At 41.9% G+C, this 24,144-nt stretch overlaps 2 protein-coding genes across 2 annotated transcripts in view; one reads left to right on the top strand and one right to left on the bottom strand.

Annotated features, from left to right (window-relative positions):
- Positions 1-24,144, top strand: part of SLC25A15 (solute carrier family 25 member 15) — a 297,070-nt gene that overhangs the window by 33,051 nt on the left and 239,875 nt on the right. The window lies entirely within an intron of this gene.
- LOC128057739 (phosphatidylinositol 3,4,5-trisphosphate 3-phosphatase TPTE2-like) overlaps positions 406-24,144 on the bottom strand; it is a 40,892-nt gene continuing 17,153 nt past the window's right edge. Inside the window, exons 7-16 of the mRNA XM_052650233.1 lie at positions 23,587-23,647; positions 22,554-22,635; positions 22,360-22,448; positions 17,885-17,946; positions 16,038-16,118; positions 14,868-14,973; positions 7,663-7,754; positions 3,871-3,966; positions 2,516-2,586; positions 406-508 (exon numbers count right to left, since the gene is read on the bottom strand). Coding sequence (XP_052506193.1) covers positions 406-508; positions 2,516-2,586; positions 3,871-3,966; positions 7,663-7,754; positions 14,868-14,973; positions 16,038-16,118; positions 17,885-17,946; positions 22,360-22,448; positions 22,554-22,635; positions 23,587-23,647 — 843 coding nt within the window. The remainder of the gene's footprint in view (positions 509-2,515; positions 2,587-3,870; positions 3,967-7,662; positions 7,755-14,867; positions 14,974-16,037; positions 16,119-17,884; positions 17,947-22,359; positions 22,449-22,553; positions 22,636-23,586; positions 23,648-24,144) is intronic.

Below are 24,144 nucleotides of genomic sequence, written 5' to 3'. Positions count from 1 at the left end.
TGAAGTTACAAATGTAAAACAAAGCAGGGAATAAATACTTGTCCAGAAATATATAAGTAAATGAAACAAACCCACAGTATTAGGGGAAACTGCAGTCTTTAAATCTTATTTTGGTAGGAAAGTTTTATTTCTTAAAAGTTCTTAAGAGTGATAACTAATGTTCTGTGTACTGTTTCAAACTTAATACAGACGAAAACTGTGATGTATAGTCCTTCCAAAGAAAATACTGCCATTGACATTCTTGTATATATTTAATAGATTTCTCAAGAACATATGTACATGTATATAAATATAAGCATATCAGCAAGGACATAGGTTTAAAAGATAAATATGTAGCAAGGATTGGGAGGAACATGATTCTAGTCTAGAAGGGGAACTGTACTTAATCAGATACCAAGGAACAACTTAAATGTCATCAAAATATACCTCGACTGCAAACTCCGGACTGTAAGTTTTCCATGCTTTTATTTTATGGGGATTATCCAATTCACTTCTTGAAAGATAAAGCCTAGAATAGAAAAAAAAAATTTCTTTTTACATTTTATTTTAGGGCTAACAGAAAAACCATGCTATAGGGCACCCTTGTTTTAAAGCCTCACTGGCCACCATCAGTCTCAGCTCCTCTGCATCTAGTTAGCTTTCTAAGCTCAACTCTCTATTAAGAGACAAAAGTATAGTAACGTTGAGTAACAATGTGTCACTGATTCTTTTAATATTGCCTTTGGAATTAACATCTGTATTTAATAAATTGTTATGCGACAAATCAGACTGGATGTGTATTAAAACCCAGTATAAGCAAGTGTCTTTTTAAATCATGAAGTGGGCATTTTGGATGAATTAAGTCTTGTAATACAAACAGCTTCACTCAGTAGTATAGAAATCTAAATGTTAAATCTTGAGGAACTATATAAAAGCGAGGAGAAAAGTGATGGAACTTGTTGCTTCTCTAATACAACCATGGTGTTTTAAAGGAAAAGACTGTCCCTCAGCAAGAACCGCTTTGCAGAAGTAGCACCAAATGAAATTCCACCCAGATGTCAATTTTGAGGGATTTTGCTCATGTTATGAGTCAAAGTTTTCCATCTATAAACCAGGGGGTCTTCCCTGGTGGGTCCGTAGTAAAGAATCTGCTGGCCAGTGCAGGAGACTTGGTCAGCCAGCAAATTTAACATTTTAGATTTCCATACTACTGGGTGAAGCTGTTTGTATTACGAGACTTAATGCATCCAAAATGCCCACTTCATAATTTAAAAGACACTTCGATCCCTGGGTTGGGAATATTCCCTGGAGAAGGGAATGGCAACCCACTCCAGTATTCGTGCCTAGAGAATCCCACGGACAGAGGAGCCTGGTGGGTTATACAGTGCATGGGGTTGCAGAAAGTTGGACACGACTGATCACAAGCACATCCAAGTGGAAAAAAATCGGTAAAGTTCCATCACATCTAAAGTTCATTCTATCGAACGAAATCCACTTAAGTGTGTGTGTGCATTGTAGGTGTATTGTTGCCTTCCTGGAACTTGAGGTGGGAAGAGAGGGTATCCACATTTGAAGAAAAAGCTAGAATTGTATGTCAAGAGAACTATCAACTCAGGCCATATATAATCACAACCACTTCTTCAAAACTCCTGTACGATTTTTTGTATATAGTTTTTCCTGGGATGGCATGGGACGGTGACACCAATCCAAACTTTCAGCACCACAGGACAAGAGAAGTGGGGAACTTCTAGATGTAGGAATGAGGTTCAGATATGATAGAGGTTCTTTGGCATAATCTTCAAATCAATAGATTATCCAATTATTAGAACATTTTTTTATGGGAGACTATTCATAATTTTTTTTAAGCTGTCTTCATCAGTACTTACTGTGGATTATAACTTCTGCCCTAAATATAGAAGTGTAAAATAGAAGTGTGTCAGCCAGCTTCTAAACTAGCCAAAGCCTCCCTGGGTGATGCCTTACTATGGTGTAGAATATGGTATTGGTTGGTCATCAGTAAATCAGCATGTACTGAGGACCTGCCATATTTGAGGTGCTAAACAGATTCATATTGAACTTTCACGGGAAGGACTTGTTACCAGTCAAGATCTGGTTACAAGATGTTTTTTAACAGTCCTACAGCACGGATCTTGAGGATAATGCATCAGTGGATCTCAAGAATAGCCATATTTTAAAAAATAACCAGATCACAATAAATAAGGCAGTAAAAACAGGGACTTAAAAGAATTTTTGGTATCTATAAACTGGGTTTGAGTAATTAGCAAAAGACTTGTCAGGGACTTCCCTGGTGGAGCAGTGGCCAAGAACCTGCCTTAAAATGCAGGTTTGATCTTTGGTCGGGGAACTAAGATCCCACACGCCATGGAGCAGTCCCACAGGTGGCAACTAAGCCTGTGTGCCACAGTTAAGACCTAACACAGCCAAGTAAGATAACTTTAAAATAAAGGCTTGTCATTACCCCTTACGTAGTCATTGGAGACTAAGCCGTTCCTACTGGATTATGCCACGGCCATACCTGTTATTTTGTATAAAAGACATATGGAACCAGAAGAAGAATGCACAGTTGTCATAGTATTTAGGAAGAGCCTAAAAAGACATGGTTTAAAACAACGATTAGTTCTCAGTATCCATGTAACTGTGAAAAATAGTCATTTCAGAGGGATTAAAATTTCTTCCTTCATTTGTGTGTTCATCAAATAGTTGTAGTTATTAAAATGCAGCACTTCTAGTCAACATTATACTCAAGACACCTAGGAGGAGACTTTAAGAGATTACCGTTCCTTTCTCTTGTCGTTTCCAGCAAAATTTTCAAGGAAATGTATTTTCTCTATGATAGATATTTATAAGTTTAGACACTGGTATTTTAATCTGGTTTGGATAGTGCCAAACAGAAGCTACTAAGGACTATGCGGATTTCTGCCCCAGCGTATCATCCATTTTTACAAAGAACAGCTACATTAGATAATTAACCGCTATCGATAATGATGATAGAAATAGCTAGAATTTCCAAAACAGCTTTCATCTCATGGGCCTGAAAATCACAAAGGCCAGATGAAACCAACATCCCCACATTAGTGCTTCTGCTTAGAGACCACTGATGAAGAGAACTCAGACTGGCTCCATTACTCGAGGGGAACTTTCCAAGTCACTTGCTTCAACACATTTACTGCTTCAAACTTAGTCAGTTCTCCCCCAACAAGGAGCAACCGGGGGATGAAGGAAATAAGCTTTAAATTGAGCAACACAGTTATCTGTTGGCAGTTCCGGTTGATGATATTATAGGAAAATGAACTAGCAATTGAGGTTTAGAAGTTTACTATATACAGATTATTGCCATATACAGAATAATCAGACATTTGCTAACTGGTCAACATAATTATACCCTCATGATAATGTAATGACCATGGCAGACATTATATTTCATAAATATTGGATTAAATATACTATTTTAAATGAATTATACATCAATTCCGAGGAAAGCAAAACCTCCCTCCCGTTGAAGTATTTTATAAGTTATGGGGAGAAATGTGTTTTAAAGATACAAAGCAAAAATATGATCACTGCTATGTAGTAAGATATACATTGTTTTGTTTTTAACATCCTGGTTTTTGTATTTTTTTTCTTACTCGAAAATGAACACATGCAAATTGTATAGAATTTAGAAAATAAGCAAAACGGGTTTCCTTACATATTTTCTGATTTTAAAAAATTCTTTATAGTAATCTGACTTGTTTTCTTCCCCTCCCCAACTTGGGGTTGACATTGCCTGTCATCTCACTTATTGGGAATTATAGTCAAGGAAATCCCAAATCGGAATCATTCACAAGACTAGATGAGATGAACAGCAAAGGTTGTTTCTTGATTACTCACCGAAGAAGACAAAAATTTCACTTTTACCTCATCATACAGAGGTGGGCAGTTAGAGAGCAAGATGATTACTCTGTCTGTTTCAGCATCATGAAATATCTGGATGAACACACAGAATTCAGAATTATCAACTGGATAATGAGACAATGAAGTTCATATTCACTTATTGCAGCTTCTAATATTTAATCAAGTACTCTTGGTCTCAGCTCAGTGACTACATGTATAAATAGTAATCATTAAAGTTGCAATACTGTTGTCTACATTTTTAATAGGCCAATGTGATTGAAGGTTATGGTGTAGCACTGTTGTAAAGTGTCCAGTTTTCCATTAGACTTCAACCAAGTTAACATTACAGTTGAATGTCTATCATCTGATTTTCATATGTTGAGAATACATTAGAAGTTCAATTTTAAAGCTAGTATGCACATTCAAAAAGCAATGCCTAACGGGTCACATTTTATAAAAGATGTATTTGCTGATAGGATTATTGGCCTTGTCTGTAGCAAACAGTTGGATGGAATAATCAAGGATAGGCCAAGTTTCTGGAATGAACGACTTTGATGCTATCTACTATTTCTTTGTTCCTGATACACACTTAGGTGAGGATGGCACCCACAGTGGGAAAGGTCTATGTTCGGTCCTGTGGAAAAAAAAATACAAAAGGAGGTGCAGACTCTGATGATGAGTTAAGCACGCAAGGAACAATAGCAGAATGGCAGGTAATCACGTGTCAAGCTGGAAGATAAAGACTGAGGGTGCCATTGTGGGCTTCAGGGAGGTTAACAGGAGGTGAAGAATGACAGCGCTTCCCTGAGGAGGCAGACGCTGAGCTGGGCATGGAAGGACGTGTGTCGGTGAAGAGGAGCACCGAGGCAGGATCAAGATGGTGGAGGAGGAGGGTGCCCAGCTCACCGACCTCCACGGACACACCAAAACTACCTATGGGACGACTCTGCAAATGACCTGAAGACTAGCAGGACAACTCTGCTACAACTGAGGATATAAAGAGAAAACCACGCTGAGACAGCAGGGCAGAGATGAGTGGTCTTAGGAGACCTGTACGCCCGGCTTGACTACTACCCACAAGTGGGCGGGGGCTCACCAACGTGGAAGTTCTCCCTGTGGAGAGGAGGGGTTCGAGCCCCTCTCATCAGGCACCCCAGCTCTGGGGAAGACGAGCCCCCAGAACATCTGGTTCCAAAAACCAGCAGGGCTTATATCCAGGAGAGCAGGAGGGCGGTGGGAAATTAAATTCCTGCTCTTCTGACCAGAGATGTATTAATACATCTTCTGCTACCCAGATGTTATGATCAGAGATGTTTCAATATTCACTTACATGACAAATCACTGGCCACAGGCATTAGTTATCTGCAGAAATCCGCCAGTCGATAATGTGTTAAAGGCCATGTGCACAAACTCCCTCACGAGGAGCCCCAGTGCAGAGGCTGTACTTTGAAAGAGGCCCTGGCCATATGTGAAGTACGTGTATAAACTTCAGGGTGAGTGCCACAAGTGCAGAAGCTTCCTCTGGAGAACAAAGTGCTGGCAGGCATCATGTAAAAAACTCCCCCTCCACCTAGCTGGCCCAGCGTGGTGGGTGCCACTTCAAGCGTCTGCCATCTACCTGGCTAGCACAATGCACCCCGCCCTGTTGTTCTCTTGCAGACCCGCCCTGCCCCACATGCTCACCCTAGGGGCCAGTCCTCCAAAGCACCTCCCACCCTAAGGGACCAAGCTCATCTCATCACAACTGTATCTGCAACTGTTGTGGCTGGGCGCCAAGCCAGCCACACTGAGGCCCTCCCTGCCCACCAGTGAACCTGCAGCAGGCCAGGCCTCATAGGCAGCCAGCCTGGGGGCCAGCGCCATCCACTCATGTGTCTGCAGCAACAGTGGCGCTACACAACAGGTGGGCACATGCAGCCCATGCTAAAAACATCCCTGGCTCTGGTGACGAGCCAGGATTTGCTCTTCTCGGTCCCATAGGAAACCCTCTACCTAAGGCCACTTCTTCCAAACCAGATGTCGGTGATCCACCTAATTCATAGAAACAAACTCAGAGTCAGGGAAAATGAGGAGATGGGAATATGTCCCAAATGAGAGAAAAAGACAAGACCTCAGAAAAAGAACCAACAAAATGGACATAAGGGATCAACCTGATAAAGTATTCAAAGTCATGCCCATAAGTAAATTCAGACTTGAAAGAAGAATGAACACAGTAAGAACTTCAAAGAGAGAGATTAAAAAGAGCCAATCAGCACTAAATACAATCACTGAAAGTAGCAATACTTATACCAGACAAAATAGACTTCAAAACAAAGGCCGTAGAACAGCTATGTGTAAAAGAACATTTTCTAACACCCTGTACAAAAATAAACTCAAAATGGATTAAAATCTAAATGTAAGACCTGATACTATAAAACTCCTAGAGGAAAACACAGGCTGAACACTCTTTGATGTAAATTGTGGCAATAATTCTTTGGATTCCTTGGATCTGTCTCTTAAATGAAAGGAAACAAGCAAAAAGGAATGAATGGGACCTAATTAAACATACATGCTGCTGGTGCTGGTGCTGTTGCTGCTGCTAATTCGCTTCAGTCGTGTCCGACTCTGTGCGACCCCATAGACGGCAGCCCACCAGGCTCCATCGTCCCTGGGATTCTCCAGGCAAGAACACTGGAGTGGGTTGCCATTTCCTTCTCCAATGCATGAAAGTGAAAAGTGAAAGTGAAGTCGTTCAGTTGTGTCCGACTCTTAGGGACCCCATGGACTGCAGCCTACCAGGCTCCTCCATCCATGGGATTTTCCAGGCAAGAGTACTGGAGTGGGGTGCCATTGCCTTCTCCGAACATACATGCTCTTGCACAGCAAAGTACACTATCGACAATACGGAGACAACCAAAACGGAAAAAATATTTGCAAATGATTTGACTGATAAAGTGTTAATATCCGAAATATATAAGCAGCTCCTGCAACATTAAACAAGAAACCAAAACAAGCAACCTAATTAAAAAGTGGGCAGAAGATCTGAATAGACATTTTTCCAGCGGACATCCAGATGGCCAACAGGCACACGAAAAGATGCTCAACATTGTTAACTACCAGATAAATACGAACTAAAACCACAATGAGCTATCATCTCAAACCCATCAGAATGGCTATCATCAAGATGACAAATAAATGTTGGTGAGGACGTGGAGAAAAGTGAAACTTCAGAAACTGTTGGAAAAGTAAACTGATGCAGCCACTGTGCAAACAGTATGGAGATTTCTCAAAAAAACAAAAATATAAAACTATGACCCAACAATCTACTTCTTGGTATATATCTGGAAAAAAACCCCATTAATTAAAAAAGATACATGCACCCCAATGTTCATAGCAGCATTATTTACAATTGCCAAGATATGGAAGCAGGTGATTTTCATGGGTATTGAAATCTCAGAATCAGTGCCATATAATACAATGACCAAGAAGAACAGGACACGGCTTAAAGTGACCAGAGGCATGAATTTAAAACTCTGATAGGTTTCTGGGAACATGCTTAGCATCTGTGGAAAAGTGAAGGGCAAAGCACCACTCTGAACCAAAAGTGTATTCTGGAAAACACCCTGAAAACAATATTGAACAATCAGTTTAACACCTGACTCACACCCAAACCCAGGGACACCAAGTTGGATGGTAACCAGAAAGCAACACGGCCTTTCCCTATGGTGATAAATGGTTTGGGGAGGTCAGTGTGCCGATTTGAGATTTAAAACAAACACCAGACTTTTCAGTTCACGTGCTTTCTCTTACCCTACAGTTTTTGGAAGCAGAACAGAAAAAGACAGTCTTTCGTTGCATTATTATTTGTACTTTTAGATCGTGTCCATTGCCTTTTCCAACACCTGAATGAAATTAAAGGTTTACACCGGTTAGAGCAAAGATCAGAATGTCTAAAAATCAACAATATGAATTAGAAAGAGAAAAAATGAACCCAGCTAACACTGCGTTAATATTGAATCATTTGGATCTTGCCTGGATTTTTGTCTTTGAAAGACAAAGTTTCAATCCAATTCTGTCCCCCAAGGCAGAGTTTATAAGGCTGGAGGGAAAAAAAACCCCAAAACAAAAAGGACACAGTTCAGCTTCTAAGACTTAGAATCTTACTGCTCACCTACCTAGCAAAAAAAAAAAAAAAAATTAGGGAAGGGGACTTGAAACTTCTCTTATTGATGTGTAGCTTTCTTCAGACTTCCAATCATGATGTTTCTTAATAATAAACTAAAATTCCTCTTGCCCTAATTTAAGTCCAGTTTATGCAAAACACAGGATAGCTGTATCCAAACATTCCTGCTGTGTTCAGTATATATTTACAGACAAATGGTTTTTTGCCCCACTCTTGTTTTTCCAATTTAATTGACCCACTTATTTTAGTATTTCCTCAAAGAGTTGGTTTCTCAAACCTCCAATTAACTTTTCTTGCTTTTGTTTCAATCCTGCATATTTCACTTAAAGATGCACAGAACCAAAGGCATAGAACTAAAACAAATATTCTAACAAAGTCATTCATCGATCATTCTTGATTATTTTCTCATGTTGTTGCATGTTCATTTAATTGTGTTCTCACTGACACTGAAATATTCATTTGTCATTAGGAGCCACGGCTTTGCCTCAGTTCTCTCTGTCATATCCAGTTGCAGAACTTGTTTCGACTAATATTAACTAGAATTCAGGAAATGCAGAGCTAAACATTAAGATATTTATCAAGGGACAAGGGCTTTGTTTGATAAGCTTGAATTCGCACACATTAAAAAAGTTTTAAAATACTGTAAGTATATCACATGATTTAAAAATAAAATATAAAGAAGATGGAGAGTGTCCGTTTCACCTATCTCCCACCTGTTTCGTTTGCCAGCCCCAATAGATAACGCCTATTATTCAGATTCTGTTTTTATGTATGTATAATCAAATTTATTTTCTCCGAGTTTTATATGTTTTATATGTGTATATATATACAAACAGGGCTTCCCTGATGGCTCAGCACATGAAAGAATCCAACGCAGGGGACGCAGGAGATGTGGATTTGATCCCTGTGTTGGGAAGATCCCCGAGAGAGGGAAAAGGGCAACCCACTCAAGGATTCTTGCCTGAAAAGTCCCGCAGAGGAGCCTGGTGGGCTACAGTCCAAAGTATCACAACGAGTTGGACATGACTGAGCAACTAAGCATCATACATACAAACATAAATAAATATATATATATTGTTTTACAGAAATTGTTGCATACCATAGCACTGTCCTGTACTTGCACTTTTTTAACACGTCAAAAATCTTAACTTATTAAAAAAAACAGTCAAATCTTATAGCTGGTTCAAAGTACTGAATTCGCGAGCAGATAACGAATGATGAAATTAATTTACAAATAGATACCAAACAGGTCAATAAGCAATTGCATTCTACTAGACACAACTAATTTGCATTTCTATGCCTAAAAAGTTTGCATTATCATCAGTTTTCTATGACTGAGAGTGGTAAAATAGCTTAAAGACCATGAGCGGTGAAGACAACCCTGGGGAAGCTACGAGCCTGGAGGAGATGCCATCTGTCCCTTTTTCCCGACAGTCTCCCCACTCTCTCTCTGTTATGATCAATCTCAAAGGAAGATTATTCTTTAGAGTTCTTACAGATTTTTTCCCTTGTTCTTTCATCTGACACTCCTACCTCCTCATTGTGTTTAACTTGCTCTGTCTCTATGAAATCAGGTGAATCAGTTACCTATCCTGGTCTTGAAGGCGTGTCCTTGTGTGGAAGCATCCCTACCCAGCCTAGGTGTGCCCGGTGGCTTTGGTGGGACAGCTGGACCGGAAGCGAGCGTGGGTCCCATCTCCCCCCGAGATGCTCTGGGAGTCACCACCTTGGTGGGGGGTGGGGCTGGAGATGGAGAGGCTGCAGCCAGAGCCAGGCGCAGCCCTGTGTGTGTGTGAATGAGTGGGATGGCAGTCTTCGCCTTGGTTTGGGACACATCAGGGGCTCAGGGCTTGTGTGCACGCATGCTAAGTCTCTTCAGTTGTGTTCAGCTCCTTGCGACTCCGTGGACTGTAGTTCCTCAGGCTCCTCTGTCCATGGGATTCTCCAGGCCAGAACACTGGAGTGAGTTGTTTCCCTTCTCCAGGGGATCTTCCCAACCCAGGGATTGAACCCATGTCTCTTATGTCTCCTGCACTGGAGGAGTTCTTTACCACTAGTGCCCCAAGGGCTGGAGGCCACAATTCTATGCTGGTTTCACCTTTTTTCCCTGGTGAGAGGCTGGGTTGGGCTAGAGATGTTGGTGCCTCACTTCTGGGCTGGTTTCTCTCTTACCAGCAATGTCAGTCACTGCCCTGGAGTAGCTTTGCTCCTCCTAAATGGGGGTAGCAACAGAGTACTGGCCAAGGTTGCCTTCTCCCTGGTCAGTTTCCAGGCTGCTGCCTCGGTTGGGATGGTGTATTAGCCACCACTTTGCTCTTTAAGAGCAGGGCTCTCAGTGTTTCACGGCTTCCCCTCAGCCCCACTGTGTTTCAGACCTGCCAAGGGGATACAAAAGTGTGGCTGACACTTAGCTAATATAGAATCAGATGCATCTAAGCATTCCAGCATCATTTGTGTTCTGGTATGTGAGTTACCTCTCTACTAACATTTTCAATTCCAGAGACCACAGTGATTTGTTATTTTCAAGCTATACCATTCCACAAACAGACTGCAGATGCAGGATGACTGTGTGTAACGATGTGGTGAGTCAGTCAATTTGAAGCTGACAGAATGTCATTAGCGTTGCTTTAATAGGATTTAATAGTTTTTTTAAAAACTGATTCTCAGGTAATGACTAAAGATAATTAAGTTAGTATTGAATTTTGCATAGAATGGTAAATTGCAAATCAATAAAACCACTAATAAAAATAAAACACTTGAAAAAAAAACCCAACCAGCCAAGGGGACCCATCTTCCTGGTGCTAGACCATGAGCTGGGGTGCAGCTCAAATCCCTCACTCCTCTGGGAGAATCCCTAAGCCCATGACACCAGCCCCCTCCTCTTCTGGGTCTCCCACCAAGGGTGCAGGTCTCAATCAGATTGCTTCTCCTCCCTGCCAGACTCCAGAATTGTTTTCTTTACAGACTTGGCTGTAGAAGAGCTTATCTACCCTGGGTTGCTCCACAAGGAGTTGTATTTTTGATGTGTTCTTGGCGGGGGGTGGGGGCAGGTAAACTCAGCACCCTCCTACTCTGCCATCTTGATCTCCTTCAAAGGAGAGAATTCTTATTCCAAATGAGGGCTGGTGTCCCTGAATTTGGCCTGCTTATTTACGTGGGCGCAGCAAGAATTTTAGCATAGCAGGCATGCCTTCCTAAGTCGGCACTGCCAACCAAGTCCCACACCATAAGAACAGCTGCAAAGGGCACAAGCTTCTGTCTGGAAGCCTCTATGAGGGGTCTCAAAATAGACTTTTAAAATCCACTACTTTATGTTAGCCTGAGAAGTGAAGTGAAAGTCGCTTAGTTTTGTCCAACTCTTTGCGACCCCATGGACCATACAGTCCATGGAATTCTCCGGGCCAGAATACTGGAGTGGGTAGCCTTTCCCTTCTTCAGGGAATCTTCCCAACACAGGGATCGTACCCAGGTCTCCCATACGACATGCGGATTCTTTACCACTGAGCCACCTGGGAAGCCCTGAGATGAGGAAACTAAACCCATAAATCTCTCCACCAGTTTTTCCCCTGCAATGCTTATAAATTTGCATTAGTTCCAGATCTACACTTGACAGTTTTAAGAGTATCTCCACAGAGGTTAAGTAAACTCAAAATATTAAGAACCGTCCACAGTCTTAGGATATGATATCAGGCTGAGACAATTTATGAAACGCTAGAACTTATTAAAACCATTTTCAAGCTTAGCATTTTGAGAAATGATTCCTCTTCTCATGGTTCATGTTTGAGCAATGCATCAAAACTCCATCAGACTAAATGCCTATTTGCCTGTTTGGAATAGCTTCATACTCACAGAGGTGTGTACAGATACTGTTACAGGCATACCTCAGGGATACTGTGGGTTTGTTTCCAGACCACTACAACAAAGCAAATATCGCAATAAAGCGAGTCACGTGAATTTTTTTTCTGTTTCCCAGTGCATATAAAAATGTATATTTACACTGTACTGTAGTCTATTTACGTCTAAAAAACACTACATACATTCATTAAAAAAAGACTTGATTGCCAAATTGCTAAAAAATGGTAACCATCATCTGACAATGCAGAATTGTCACAAACCTTTGTTTTTTTTTTTTTTTAAAAGCAACATCTGTGAAGTGTGATCAAGGAAAGCATAATAAAATGAGGTCTTCGTGGATTCTCATCATGCACCAAGAGGGCCCTGAGGGAGATGAGACACGCAGGTATAAACCAGGCTCTCATGCCGCCAACTTGGTTTGAGAAAGCAATTGCTCCACCAGCCCCCTGTGTTGTCTCTCACACTGCAGAGAAGAGCAGTCTGGCTCTTTCTGCAGGGAACGATGGGGAGTGAACCACCCCTGTCCCCTCCTGCCCACGAGCCTGGCTTCACCCCAGGGAGGTCTGAGGGCAGCTGGCATTCTGAGCAAGACTCCACTCCAACCCTGTCCCTCATTCATCACACACACATGAGATGGTCAGAATGGACCTGTAAAGAACTCTGTAGTCCACAGAGCCTTCTCACAAACCGTTACTCCTTTATACACAGAGGCAGGCTTGTGCAGGAACAGGTTTCCAGGGTCTGCCTGTGCAATGCTTGTTTGGAAATCTAGACCAAAATTGCCCACAGAACCCCTGCTGCTGGGTTGAAGTTTGTTTCCACAAGTCAGAAACCCACATGATCTGCTTGTGGTTGGCCCTCACAATTCCTCACCACCACTAGGAGGTGGTGGTGGTGACGTGAGGGTGTGTGGGTAGGGAGGGAGAAATATATAAATAATCTGAAAAAAAAGGTTCTTCTATTTAATGATTGTAATTTTTTAACTATGCAATTTTTACATATATTTTGAAGGAGTCTCTTATTACTGAAGAATTGGATGAAGCATTAAAAAAATGTCTAGAGAGTATTTTAGTGAAATGTCAGTCGCTCGGTCGTGTCCAACTCTTTGTGACCCCATGGACTGTAGCCCACGAGGCTCCTCTGTCCATAAGATTTTCCAGGCCAAGAATACTGGAGTGGGTTGCCATCTCCTCTTCCAGAGGATCTTCCCAACCCAGGGATCGAACCTGGGTCTCCTGCACTGCAGGCAGATACTTTACCATCTGAGCGTCCAAGGAAGCCCTGATACTGGGGGAAATTGCAGGCAAAAGGAGAAGAGGGTGGCAGAGGATGAGATGGTTGGATAGCATCATCAACTCAATGGGCATGGATTTGAGTGAACTCTTGGAGATGGTGAAGGACAGGGGAGCCCAATGTGCTGCAGTCTACGGGGTCGCAAAGAATTGGACACGACACAGAGACTGAGCAACAGCAACAGACAGAATTTTGTGTGACTCCTCAGGGGAGTAAAAACACGGGGCAGTCTGAGTGGAGACTAGCACCCTGGCCCCACACCACCCGGGAGATTCTAGCAACACCGGGTGCTCAAGCTGGTGATGCTTTCAGGGATCAGAGCCAGAAACGTCCCCTCCTGTCACACCCCTGGCAGTGGGGGAGCCCCATCCCTTCCACTGAGGGGTCCCCGTCTCCTGCCTCCCTGAGACTGAGCGGTGCAGGGAAGCCAGGCAGGTGAGAGAAATAGAACACAGAGCTTGACCTCTATTCCTCTCCCCCTTTTTCAAGTCCCAGAGATGAATGATCCGACCAGTCTCCCAGGGCGACGGCAGGTCCCTGTCTCTCTCCTTACATTCGTGAAGCAGGTACAGCCAGCTCTTTTGAAATTTAAAAGGATTTTTACTCCCAGTGAGAACTGGTAAGAGCTAGGGTACTGAGAGACAGGTCCACAGAGACCAGGTGTGTCCGAACCCTTTTCCGTGTTCCTGTAGGTTCAGGGAAGGAAGACCCAAGTGCTGTCCTCCCCAGGAAACTTCCCAACACTGCCGTCAGCTCTCCATTCATGTACATCCCTCTCCTTTGCTTACCACTCACGGGCTCCAGAGAAACATGAGCCGGGGGCCTGACCCAAAGTAGTTCTTGGGAGTTATTTGTAAAAAAAAAAAAGAATCATGGTAACAAAAAGCATCTGCTGTTCAGGTATTTAAGACATCCTGATGGAGTTTCTGGGGAGAGAGGGCTATAGGAGAGGAGGGTGGGTAAAGGGAGAAACTTCTGATGGTGAGCAGAAAGTCAAAGAAAACCAGGTGATGAGGAAAAAAAAAAAAAAGGATCTCTGAACGGAGAAGGAGAGAATGATCCAGGGATGTCTTTGCCAAGACAAACCCTGAGCCAGAGATGAGGTGTGAGAAAGAAGTGGTCTCCAGCCTCACGGGCCTGTACTCCCTTTAATCTCAGAGGTCCTTCTCTGAAAAGGACACTCTGGGCTGAGCCCAGAGCCGCAATGAGAATAGGAGAAAGGGAAGGGGGTGGATGGAGCCCCTCAAACTGGGAAAGGAGAGGACATCTGAGTGGTGGTAATGTGGCCACAGGGCTTCCCAGGTGGCTCAAGGGTGAAGAATCCTCCTGCCATTGCAGAAGACGTGAGTTCGATCCCTGGGTCGGGAAGATCCCCTGGAGAAGGAAATGGGAGCCCACTCCAGTATTCTTGCCTGGGAAACCCCATGGACAGAGGAGCCTGGCAGGCTGCAGTCCACGGGGCCACAAAAGAGTCAGACATGACTCAGCAACTGAACGATAGCGACAATCTGGCCACAGCAGTACAGGGCTAATGGGCAATTCCAGGGGGAGGAACTCGTATGTGAGGCTCCACTAACAGCTATCGGTTGGGGCTGTCTGTGTATATAACTGTGAGAAAACCCTCCCAAACAGTAAGAACACTGGCCCTCCTGCCCATTTCTCCAATTATACATTCAGCACTTACCATGAATTGAATAAATCACGATTTTTTTGATCGTGAGTTTTTTTATTGGAGGAAGAGTCAAATTGTAGATATTTTTCACCATTGCAAAATATCCAACGAATCTGTTCTGCAAAACAACAGAGGTCTCAATTTCAATGGAGGTGAAAATTCTAAGGTCAGTATCCCCGATTTTTTTTAAGGAAAGTCATGGATGAAGGAAACATTGACTGGGGGCTATTAGAGAAGGCACTGTCATCTCATGGCTGTATATCGACCTTAAGGGGGAAAATACTGAACTAAAAGCAATGCAGAAGGAACAAGAAAGGGGCCCGGTGTCCTGAGAGGCAGCTGGGACCAAGAGCAACTAACCAGAACCAACAAAATAGCTACGACAGCATCACAGCAAGATGCAGTTAACCGCAAATGTCAGAGGGTAGGAGCTTTGCGGTGGCTGCGTTAAAGGAAGGTTTGTGCTCTGCAGGGAGAAGGAGCAGCTCTTCGGATAAGAGAAGGGAAGATGTAAAAACTCAGGGGGAGGACCCGCCCCACCCACCCAGGCCAGCAGCACATACGCATTCTTCTCCAGTCCCAGTCAGCAAGCAGTTCCCCACTGGCCATTTCCCCAATCCCATTTTTGCAGCAAAGCCCTGCGGATTCCCTCAGCCTAGTCCTCCTATGGCAAGTCACTCACAAGCGCTACGCTTGAGCTTTTCTTCTAGAAGTTGAACAGTTCTGGATGGAATCAGCTGTACTGAAAAGTTCACAGGCTCTTCCCCACTCACTGGGAAATATTAGTAAAATTAACCACCATGCTCTTCATTGGAAAGGGCCAGTCAAGCTCTTCAGTCAGGGATGGATGAAATGTGTGTAGTGCATGGAATGACCCACAAAGCAGGGCCAGGAGGGGATGGTGTCTGAGAATTACCGCCACACACACGCCCGAGAGCCGCAACTACTGAAGCCCAAGGGCCTAGAGCCTGTGCTTTGCAATAAAAGAAACCATCACAGTAAGAAGCCCAGGCAACGCAGCTAGAGAAAGTCTGCACGCAGCAACGACCTGGAACAGCCAAAAATTATTCCCGGAACAGCCAAAAATTATTAAAACAAAACAAAACAAAACAAAACCAGGAAATAGGTGCCAGTCTTAACCTAATTACCCAGAGTGACCCCTTTTAAAGAAGGAACACTTACCTGAGAAGGAGTCTCTACTCCCTGAAACTTACTGCTAGTGGATTTATCTGTTCGCCGTTCTCCAAAATAATACAGGCTGTCCTATAAGAGAGGGGACAGTCCAGTCATGGGTCATCTGCACTTTCCTTTCCTGTAGAAGGCATTAGAAAGTTTCTAAGGACATGTGATTTCCTAAGGTCAGCAGTCTCTGGGCAGAGGCTACCCAAAATAACAGATCTAAGAAACACATCAAGGCCTACTCTCATTCAAAGATTCATAAAGACAGGGACTTTTAGAGCTGGAAAACTTCAGAGATAATCTGGTCCTTCTTCCTTTCTTACTATTTTACAAGAAGAAGATTAGGACCAAAAGAAAATCAAGTGACCTGCCATGGAGATGTATGTAACTAGTCAGTCAAAGATAGCACAGGCCTGAACACTGGCCTCTGGCTCTATCCAGGGCTTCAGACCAATGGCTTTCAAACTTTTCTTTTCCTTTTTTTGGCCGCACACCACGTGGGATCTTAGTTCCCTGGCTAGGGATTGAACCTGTGCCGTCTATGCTGGAAATGCGGCATCTTAACCACTGGACCATTAGGAAAGTCCTCAGACTTTTCACTTTCAAAGCTACAATCCACTTCCATAAACCTGGGAGATGCACACACACTCTCTCATGAACACACAACTGAAACAAAAGTTTCACAAAACAATACTCACCTTTTCTAATCTATCCCATCTTATAGGTAGATTTGGTTGCAAGTCACAACCCAATGAGTTGATTTCACAACTCACTGATAAACTCTGATCCACAGTGTGAAAAACACTGTCCTAGAGTATCCATTGTCCTAACCTGTGCGTCTCAAATTAGAAGCAAAGAGGAGGGTGGAATCAGAGCCCTGGACCCAGCGCATAACCCTCAGCTTCTCTTATCTGGGCGGCAGACCAAAAGAGGCCCAGAGATGCTGGGAGCATGCCCTTTTCCGTAAGATCACGGCAGAAAAAAGAGAATGAGAACCCTGCTTTAAGACACAGCAGCAACCCATCCTGTCTTCTCAGAAATTCCCAGAGGGCACAAGACCCCACAGCTATTGATTGTGCAAAGATAGTAATGTCCAGGGGAGCTTTTGTTCTGGGTTGGAAAATGGAGACTTTTACCTACTGAGCACTTCCAAGGATGTTCAAGGTCCTTTCCAAAATTTCCCTAACCCATCTTCTTATTCTTGTGAGGAAAGCAGAAAGCCAGGAGTTGGTGGGATTCTATCAGAGCAGGGGTGGGTCTGGGGGTGGCATGTCAAGTTTCTGGATTGCTGAGGTTTTTTGTACTTGCATAACTCAATCTTACTCACTTCACATTAACCCTTTTTCTACTGGGTCCTGTCTTTAATCAAAATATTGACATTGTACTCATGATGAATGTGGGTGCATTAATTTTGATTTTTTAAAAAATATTGCATTAGAAGATTATTGATCCTAATTACTGAGATTTTTGGCATTCCCTTAAATTTTGTGCCCAGGGTGAGCATCTCATCCCAGCCCAGAGGAAGAGGCACTGAGGTCAGTTACCAACCAGTGCCAATTAAACAAGAAAGTATCCAAGCCAGGTGTTCTAAAACCACCTCTCCAATAACAATTCCATGAAGTACGGTGACTCAATGGACATGAGTTTGAGCAAACTCCAGGAGATAGTGAGGGACAGTGAAGACCGGCGTGAGGCAGTTCATGGGGTGCAAAGAGTCAGGTACAACTTAGTGACTGAACAACACACACACACCATGACTTAAGGAATCATCCTAACATCCTACCCATGAGCTTGCAAAGCTAGCAAACTCAACAAGCCTAAGACAGAGTTTATAGGAGCATCTTTCATACCTCCGCGGTGGCAAATACCTCACTGGCAAGGAGGTAGGCACAGATCATAGTTCCAGTTCTTCCTAGAAAAGAAGTTAGTCCATGAACCATTGTTCCTGAGAGCACTTGATATAAAACTACTCTCCAGAGTATTGAAAGAGCTCATTGTGGATTGATTTTTCTTTCATGCCAAAAGTACAGGTTCCAAATATTTCAGTTCAGAGATAGCCAGAGCTGGGATACTGCTTGTTCTGAGGGTCTGCCTGGAGCTCTGTGTTGTGTGCACACACGTGTGCACGTGCACGTTGTTCTTGAACCATGACCCCTGGGGACTGCAGTAACAGGCTCTGCTCTAGGACTCTAAAGCTAAAGTGATGCTCACTGATTAAGAGCTAATTACACACCCTGTTTCTCTCCTAATGTAAATAAAAGAAGCTATAAAAGATAAAAGATGGACAGAACCCAAACCACCACTTAGCATTCGTAATACCCACTCCTTCTATTTCAGTCAGTTATTGTGTTGTAAAGTATACATTAAAATAGGAAGAACAGCGTAATAAGCCCGCATACACCTGTGCCCCAGAGTCCATAACTATTCATTGTTTTACTTGTTTCTTTTCTTCCCTCATCCTTCTTTCTATGCCCTTCCTGTAGCATCTTACTTTATTATTAATTAATTTTTATTGGGGTATAGTTGCTTTACAATGTAGTGTTAGCTTCTACTGCCCAGCAAAGTGACCCAGCAAAACGTACACATATAGCCCCCCTTTGGATTTCCCTCCCATTTAGGTCACCACAGAGCATTAAGGAGAGTTGCTTGTGCCATACAATAAGTTCCCATCAGTTGTCTATTTTACACGTAGTATCAATAGTGTGTATATGTCAGTTCTCCCAATTCCTCCCAATTCCACCCACCCTTACCCACCTTGTATCCGCACATTTGTTCTCTAGGTCTGTGCCTCTATTTTTGCTTTGCAAATAACCTCATCTATACCATTTCTAGATTCCACATATATGCTTTCATCCCCGTACCATCTTAAAGAAAACTTGATTTCATGTCATTTCAAGCTCAAAGTCTCATGCTTTTTGTCCAGGCACACAAAGTGTGAGCTAAAAAGTATGTTGCTTCTATTATTTCTACAATGACCTATGACTTTTGTCTTAGCTAGCGTAGGCTGAACTTATTTTATGTAATTCCAAACTTAACCTTTTACCTTGAGATAGACTTTATTTTCTATTCTGTCCTTCAAAAAATGAATGTTTAAATTTATTTTCCAATCCATAGTTTGAAAAACACTACTCTAAGCCAATAACTTCCAAAGAAGGCTACTGACCATTAACAACCTGGCTCTCTCTAGGTTAGCATTTCAAATTTGTTGGACATCTATGAGTCTCCACAACCCTTATATATTCCCATTTGAAAAAAGAAAAACAAAACCAACTTTTGTAGATCCATGTCCTGGTGGCTGTGGATAAGCACACACACTCTGCCATAGACGAAGATGCCGCCCTCTCCTCCAAGCAAGGAATCATTAAAATGCTTTACACTTGTTTTCAGTATTTTAACTCAAAACACAGGTGTGTATTCACTCACTAAAATTTTGCTATGGACAAAAGTTTTACCCCTTTAAGTATGATGAAAAGAATCTACCAAAATATGTGCCAGGTTTGCCATATTAATGATGAAAAGATAACATTCCTTCTAAAGCCAGGGACTTAACAAAATGTCCACTATTGGCTGTTTCTATTTAACACTGTGCTACACGGCTCAGCCAGTGTTGTAAGGTAAGAAAAAGAAACAAAACGCATATGAATAAAAAAAGAAGAAACAAACTATTTGAAGACTGGAAAAATCCAAGTAACTCTATAGGCTAACTCCTAAAACTGATGACAAGTGTTCAGGAAGACACAAGGTCAACACTAAAAGAACAAACAAGCAAACAAAACCCCCCAACAAACTCATGGCTAAATAAAGGATGTAGGTTGAAATCTTTAGAGTAATTCCTAAGGAATATAAAAAGAGTATATGACTTCCAAGCAAATGGTGGGGGTGGAAAGAAGTGAAAAGTTCAAGCAAAATATCAGTAAAGATATAGAATATGTGAATAAAACAATGAACCAACAACCTAATGGGTACATACTGAACCCTGTTCAGAACAATGCATAGTACACTTATTTTTCAAGTGCAGAGAAAACATTTGATAAAATTGACCAAATTCTGGGCCATAAAGCAGGTTTTAGAAAAGGCAGAGGAACCTGAGATCAAATTGCCAACATCTGCTGGATCATCGAAGAAGCAAGAGAGTTTCAGAAAAACATCTATTTCTGCTTTGTTGACTATGCCAAAGCCTTTCACTGTGTGGATCACAAGAAACTGTGGAAAATTCTGAAAGAGATGGGAATACCAGACCACCTGACCTGCCTCTTGAGAAACCTATATGCGGGTCAGGAAGCAACAGTTAGAACTGGACATGGAACAACAGACTGGTTCCAAATAGGAAAAGGAGTACGTCAAGGCTGTATATTGTCACCCTGCTTATTTAACTTCTATGCAGAGTACATCATGAGAAACCCTGGGCTGGATGAAGCACAAGCTGGTATCAAGATTGCCAGGAGAAGTATCAATAACCTCAGATATGCAGATGACACCACTCTTATGGCAGAAAGTGAAGAACTAAAAAGCCTCTTGATGAAAGTGAAAGAGGAGAGCGAAAAAGTTGGCTTAAAGCTCAACATTCAGAAAACGAAGATCATGGCATAATGTCCCATCACTTCATGGGAAATAGATGGGGAAACAGTGGCTGACCTTATTTTTCTGGGCTCCAAAATCCCTGCAGATGGTGACTGCAGGCATGAAATTAAAAGATGCTTACTCCTTGGAAGGAAAGTTATAACCAATCTAGACAGCATATTAAAAAGCAGAGGCATCACTTTGTCAACAAAGGTTCATCTAGTCAAGGCTACGGTTTTTCCAGTGGTCATGTATGGATGTGAGAGTTGGACTGTGAAGAGGTTGAGCGCCGAAGAATTGATGCTTTTGAATTGTGGTTGGACTTTTGAACTCCTTGGACTGCAAGGAGATCCAACCAGTCCATCCTAAAGGAGATCAGTCCTGGGTGTTCATTGGAAGGACTGATGTTGAAGCTGAAACTCCAATACTTTGGCCAGCTGATGTTGAAGAGCTGACTCATTGGAAAAGACCCTGATGCTGTGAAAGATTGAGGGCAGGGGGAGAAGGGGACGACACAGGATGACCAACACAGGCATCACTGACTCAATGGACATGGGTTTGGGTAGACTCCAGGAGTTGGTGATGGACAGGGAGGCCTGGCGTGCTGCGGTTCATGGGGTTGCAAAGAGCTGGACACGACTGAGTGACTGAACTGAACTGAAACAAATTTCAAAGAACTAAAAAAATACGTATGTTCTCTCACCACAATGCAATACAGACAGAAATTAGTAACTAGAAGACAATTACAAAATCCTCATGTTTGAAAATATAGTATATTTCTATATAACCCATGAGGCTAAAGAAACAAACACAATGGAAGTTAGAAAATATTCTGAACTAAATAATAATGAGTACATATAAAAACTTGTGTGATGAAGCTTCACTAAAATCTTCATTAATTCCGATAACTTATCTGTAAATTCTTTCGCATTTTATTGCACAAGATTATATTGTGTGAAAATAAGGAACTATGTTTTTTCCTTTTCAATCTTTTTTTCCTTTAGCACTGGCTAGAACCTTTGGTATGGTGTTGAATTAGTAGTGATGATCACAGGCACCCTTGTTCTCCTACTCTCAAAGGAAAACCCTTCAATAGCTCACCAATTACTTTAGCGGGTGTGTGTTTTTTACCACATTAAGACATTCCTTTAATTTGCTAAGAGTTTTTATAATGAATGAATGTTGAATTTTATCAGAAACTTTTTCTGTATCTTTAAAATAATATGATTTTTTAGCTTTATTAATCTGGTTGATTAGATGGATTGATAGTAAACTAACCTTGAATTCCTGGAATAGACACAATTTTGTTGGGCTGTAGTATTTTTTAATAAATTGCTGGTTTCTTAATATTTTCTTGAGAATTTTTCTATCCATGTCATGGGTAAGAGTAGCTTTAGTTTTCAGACTTTCGCTTCATAAACTAAAATTAAGTTGCACTTACTCTTTTGGTTCAGTCTTTGGGTGAATTTGTGTAAGCTGACGTCTTTCCTCTCCTTCCTCTTTCCTTCTCTTCCTGCAGTCTTTTTATTTTTTAATCTTATTTTTTAATTGGAGGAAAATTGCTTTACAGTGTTGTGTTGGTTTCTGTAGCGCAACAACTCAAATCAGCCATAATTATACATTCTTCCTTCACTCTCGAAGCTAATTTTTAAAATGTCAACAGCAATTATTCCTGGTTCATAGCAGTACACATCTTGTTGATGTCCCTTATTAAATGTTTCAAATTTCTTTAGAAAAAGATAAATAAAAAGAAGAAGGTCTTTACCTTTTCCTCCCTTACAGTGAACCACTATGATATTGTCCTTGTCTTGGGCCATCCACTCTTTCACTTCCATGGAGAACGCCACCATCTCACTGATTTCAAATGAAATATTTTTGGTTGAATTAAAATACTCCCAAAGAAAACCAAGCCCTATGTATTTGACCCTCTTCTGTTACTCAGTTTGGCATCAAACATACCTCAGAGAGGGGACGTTGTGATCATCAATCAAGTATCGATGGACCCTATGATGGAAGTACTTAGGATCATAAGCTCTTTCACCTGAAATAAATGATGCATAGGTCATATCACTAACTCTAATTAACATAGCAAATGAGCAAGGTGTGAGTAAGTTATACTTTTTAGAGACTCCTTATCTACTTTAAAAAGAGATTTCTGACTGGCTCCTGCTGCTCCAAAAGGGTCTCAGAAACATAAGTATAAGTGCTTTCTCCATCTTGAGTAACATAAGCCCAAATTATTTGGTTTGTTTTACTTTTGGTTTGCCTTATTTTTAATTTTCTTTTTACAAACACCTTTCCATTTTGTATTTCGATAGAGCCAATTAACAATGCTCTGATAGTTTCAGGTGAACAGCAAAGGGACTCAGCCATACATCTGCATGTATCCATTCTCTCCTAAACTCCCCTCCATCCAGGCTGCCATATAACGTTGAGCAGAGTTCCATGTTCCATACAGTAGGTCCTTCTTACTTGTAATTTTCTAGCAGGCTACTCATTACTTTATCATAGGGTTACATAAGGCAGAAGCAAATGTGGCCACCAGAATAAACATTTGCCTCCTGAAAAATATCCATTTACTATATAGGAAGAGGCGAAACTGGAATATAATCTGTTTTCTACAAGGATTTGGATTTATTTTTTCCATCAGGGCCCTGGTCTCCTCACACCTCATCCCTAGTGGGTTAGAGCATGCAATTGTTGAATTGTCTTCCAAACACAAGCTGGCAGGAAAAACAGAAAAACTTTCCTAAACCTACCATCACAAGAGCTAACTCTCTGCCTCCAGTCTCCTGCCTCCCTCACAGGGTACGTTGTGCTGTTGAGCTTTCTTTTCCTACTAAATAGGGCCAGCATAAGATGGAGATTTTAAAAACTTCACTTCCTACCACCAAATACTTATGATTAAATGAAATGTAAAAACTCAATCATCTTCTTGCACGCAGTGACCTGTTTTCTATCATAGGAGCAAAACATGGAGTCGTGTACATACTGCAGAGGTTATAGACTTGATAGTGGTTTGGGTGCTTCGTGTCCAGGAACCGCACAACTTCCTAAAAAAGATGGACACACATCTTATACATGCCCATGGTGCACCAACATAAACCTTTCCCTCCTACTAACCTAGAATGATTATTACCTTTCATTCACTTGTCCCTCACTTAGCACCTTTTAGGGGAGATTCAATGACTAAAATGCATTCCAAGTTATATCCAAACCCTTTGTGAGTTTTGAAATAGCCCACAAAGTTGTACTTTTATACTCACATTAGCCTTTACTATAAATACAGATTGTTTAAAGCTACCAGATAAGGAAATTAGATGGTTAATGAGCTTTAAGGAATTGTAATTTGTTCTAAACTTTGTAAGGAAGTAAGTGAAGTCACTCAGTCGTGTCTGACTCTTTGCGACCCCGTGGACTGTAGCCCACCAGGCTCCTCCATCCATGGGATTCTCCAGGCAAGAGTACTGGAGTGGGTTGCCATTTCCTTCTCCAGGGAATCTTCCTGACCCAGGGATCAAACCCACATTGCAGGCAGACGCTTTAACCT

Source organism: Budorcas taxicolor, chromosome 12 (assembly GCF_023091745.1).
Source record: "Budorcas taxicolor isolate Tak-1 chromosome 12, Takin1.1, whole genome shotgun sequence".
Lineage (NCBI taxonomy): Eukaryota > Metazoa > Chordata > Mammalia > Artiodactyla > Bovidae > Budorcas > Budorcas taxicolor.
The sequence above is the reverse complement of the archived record's forward strand: the minus strand, read 5'-3'. Positions and strand labels throughout refer to the sequence as shown.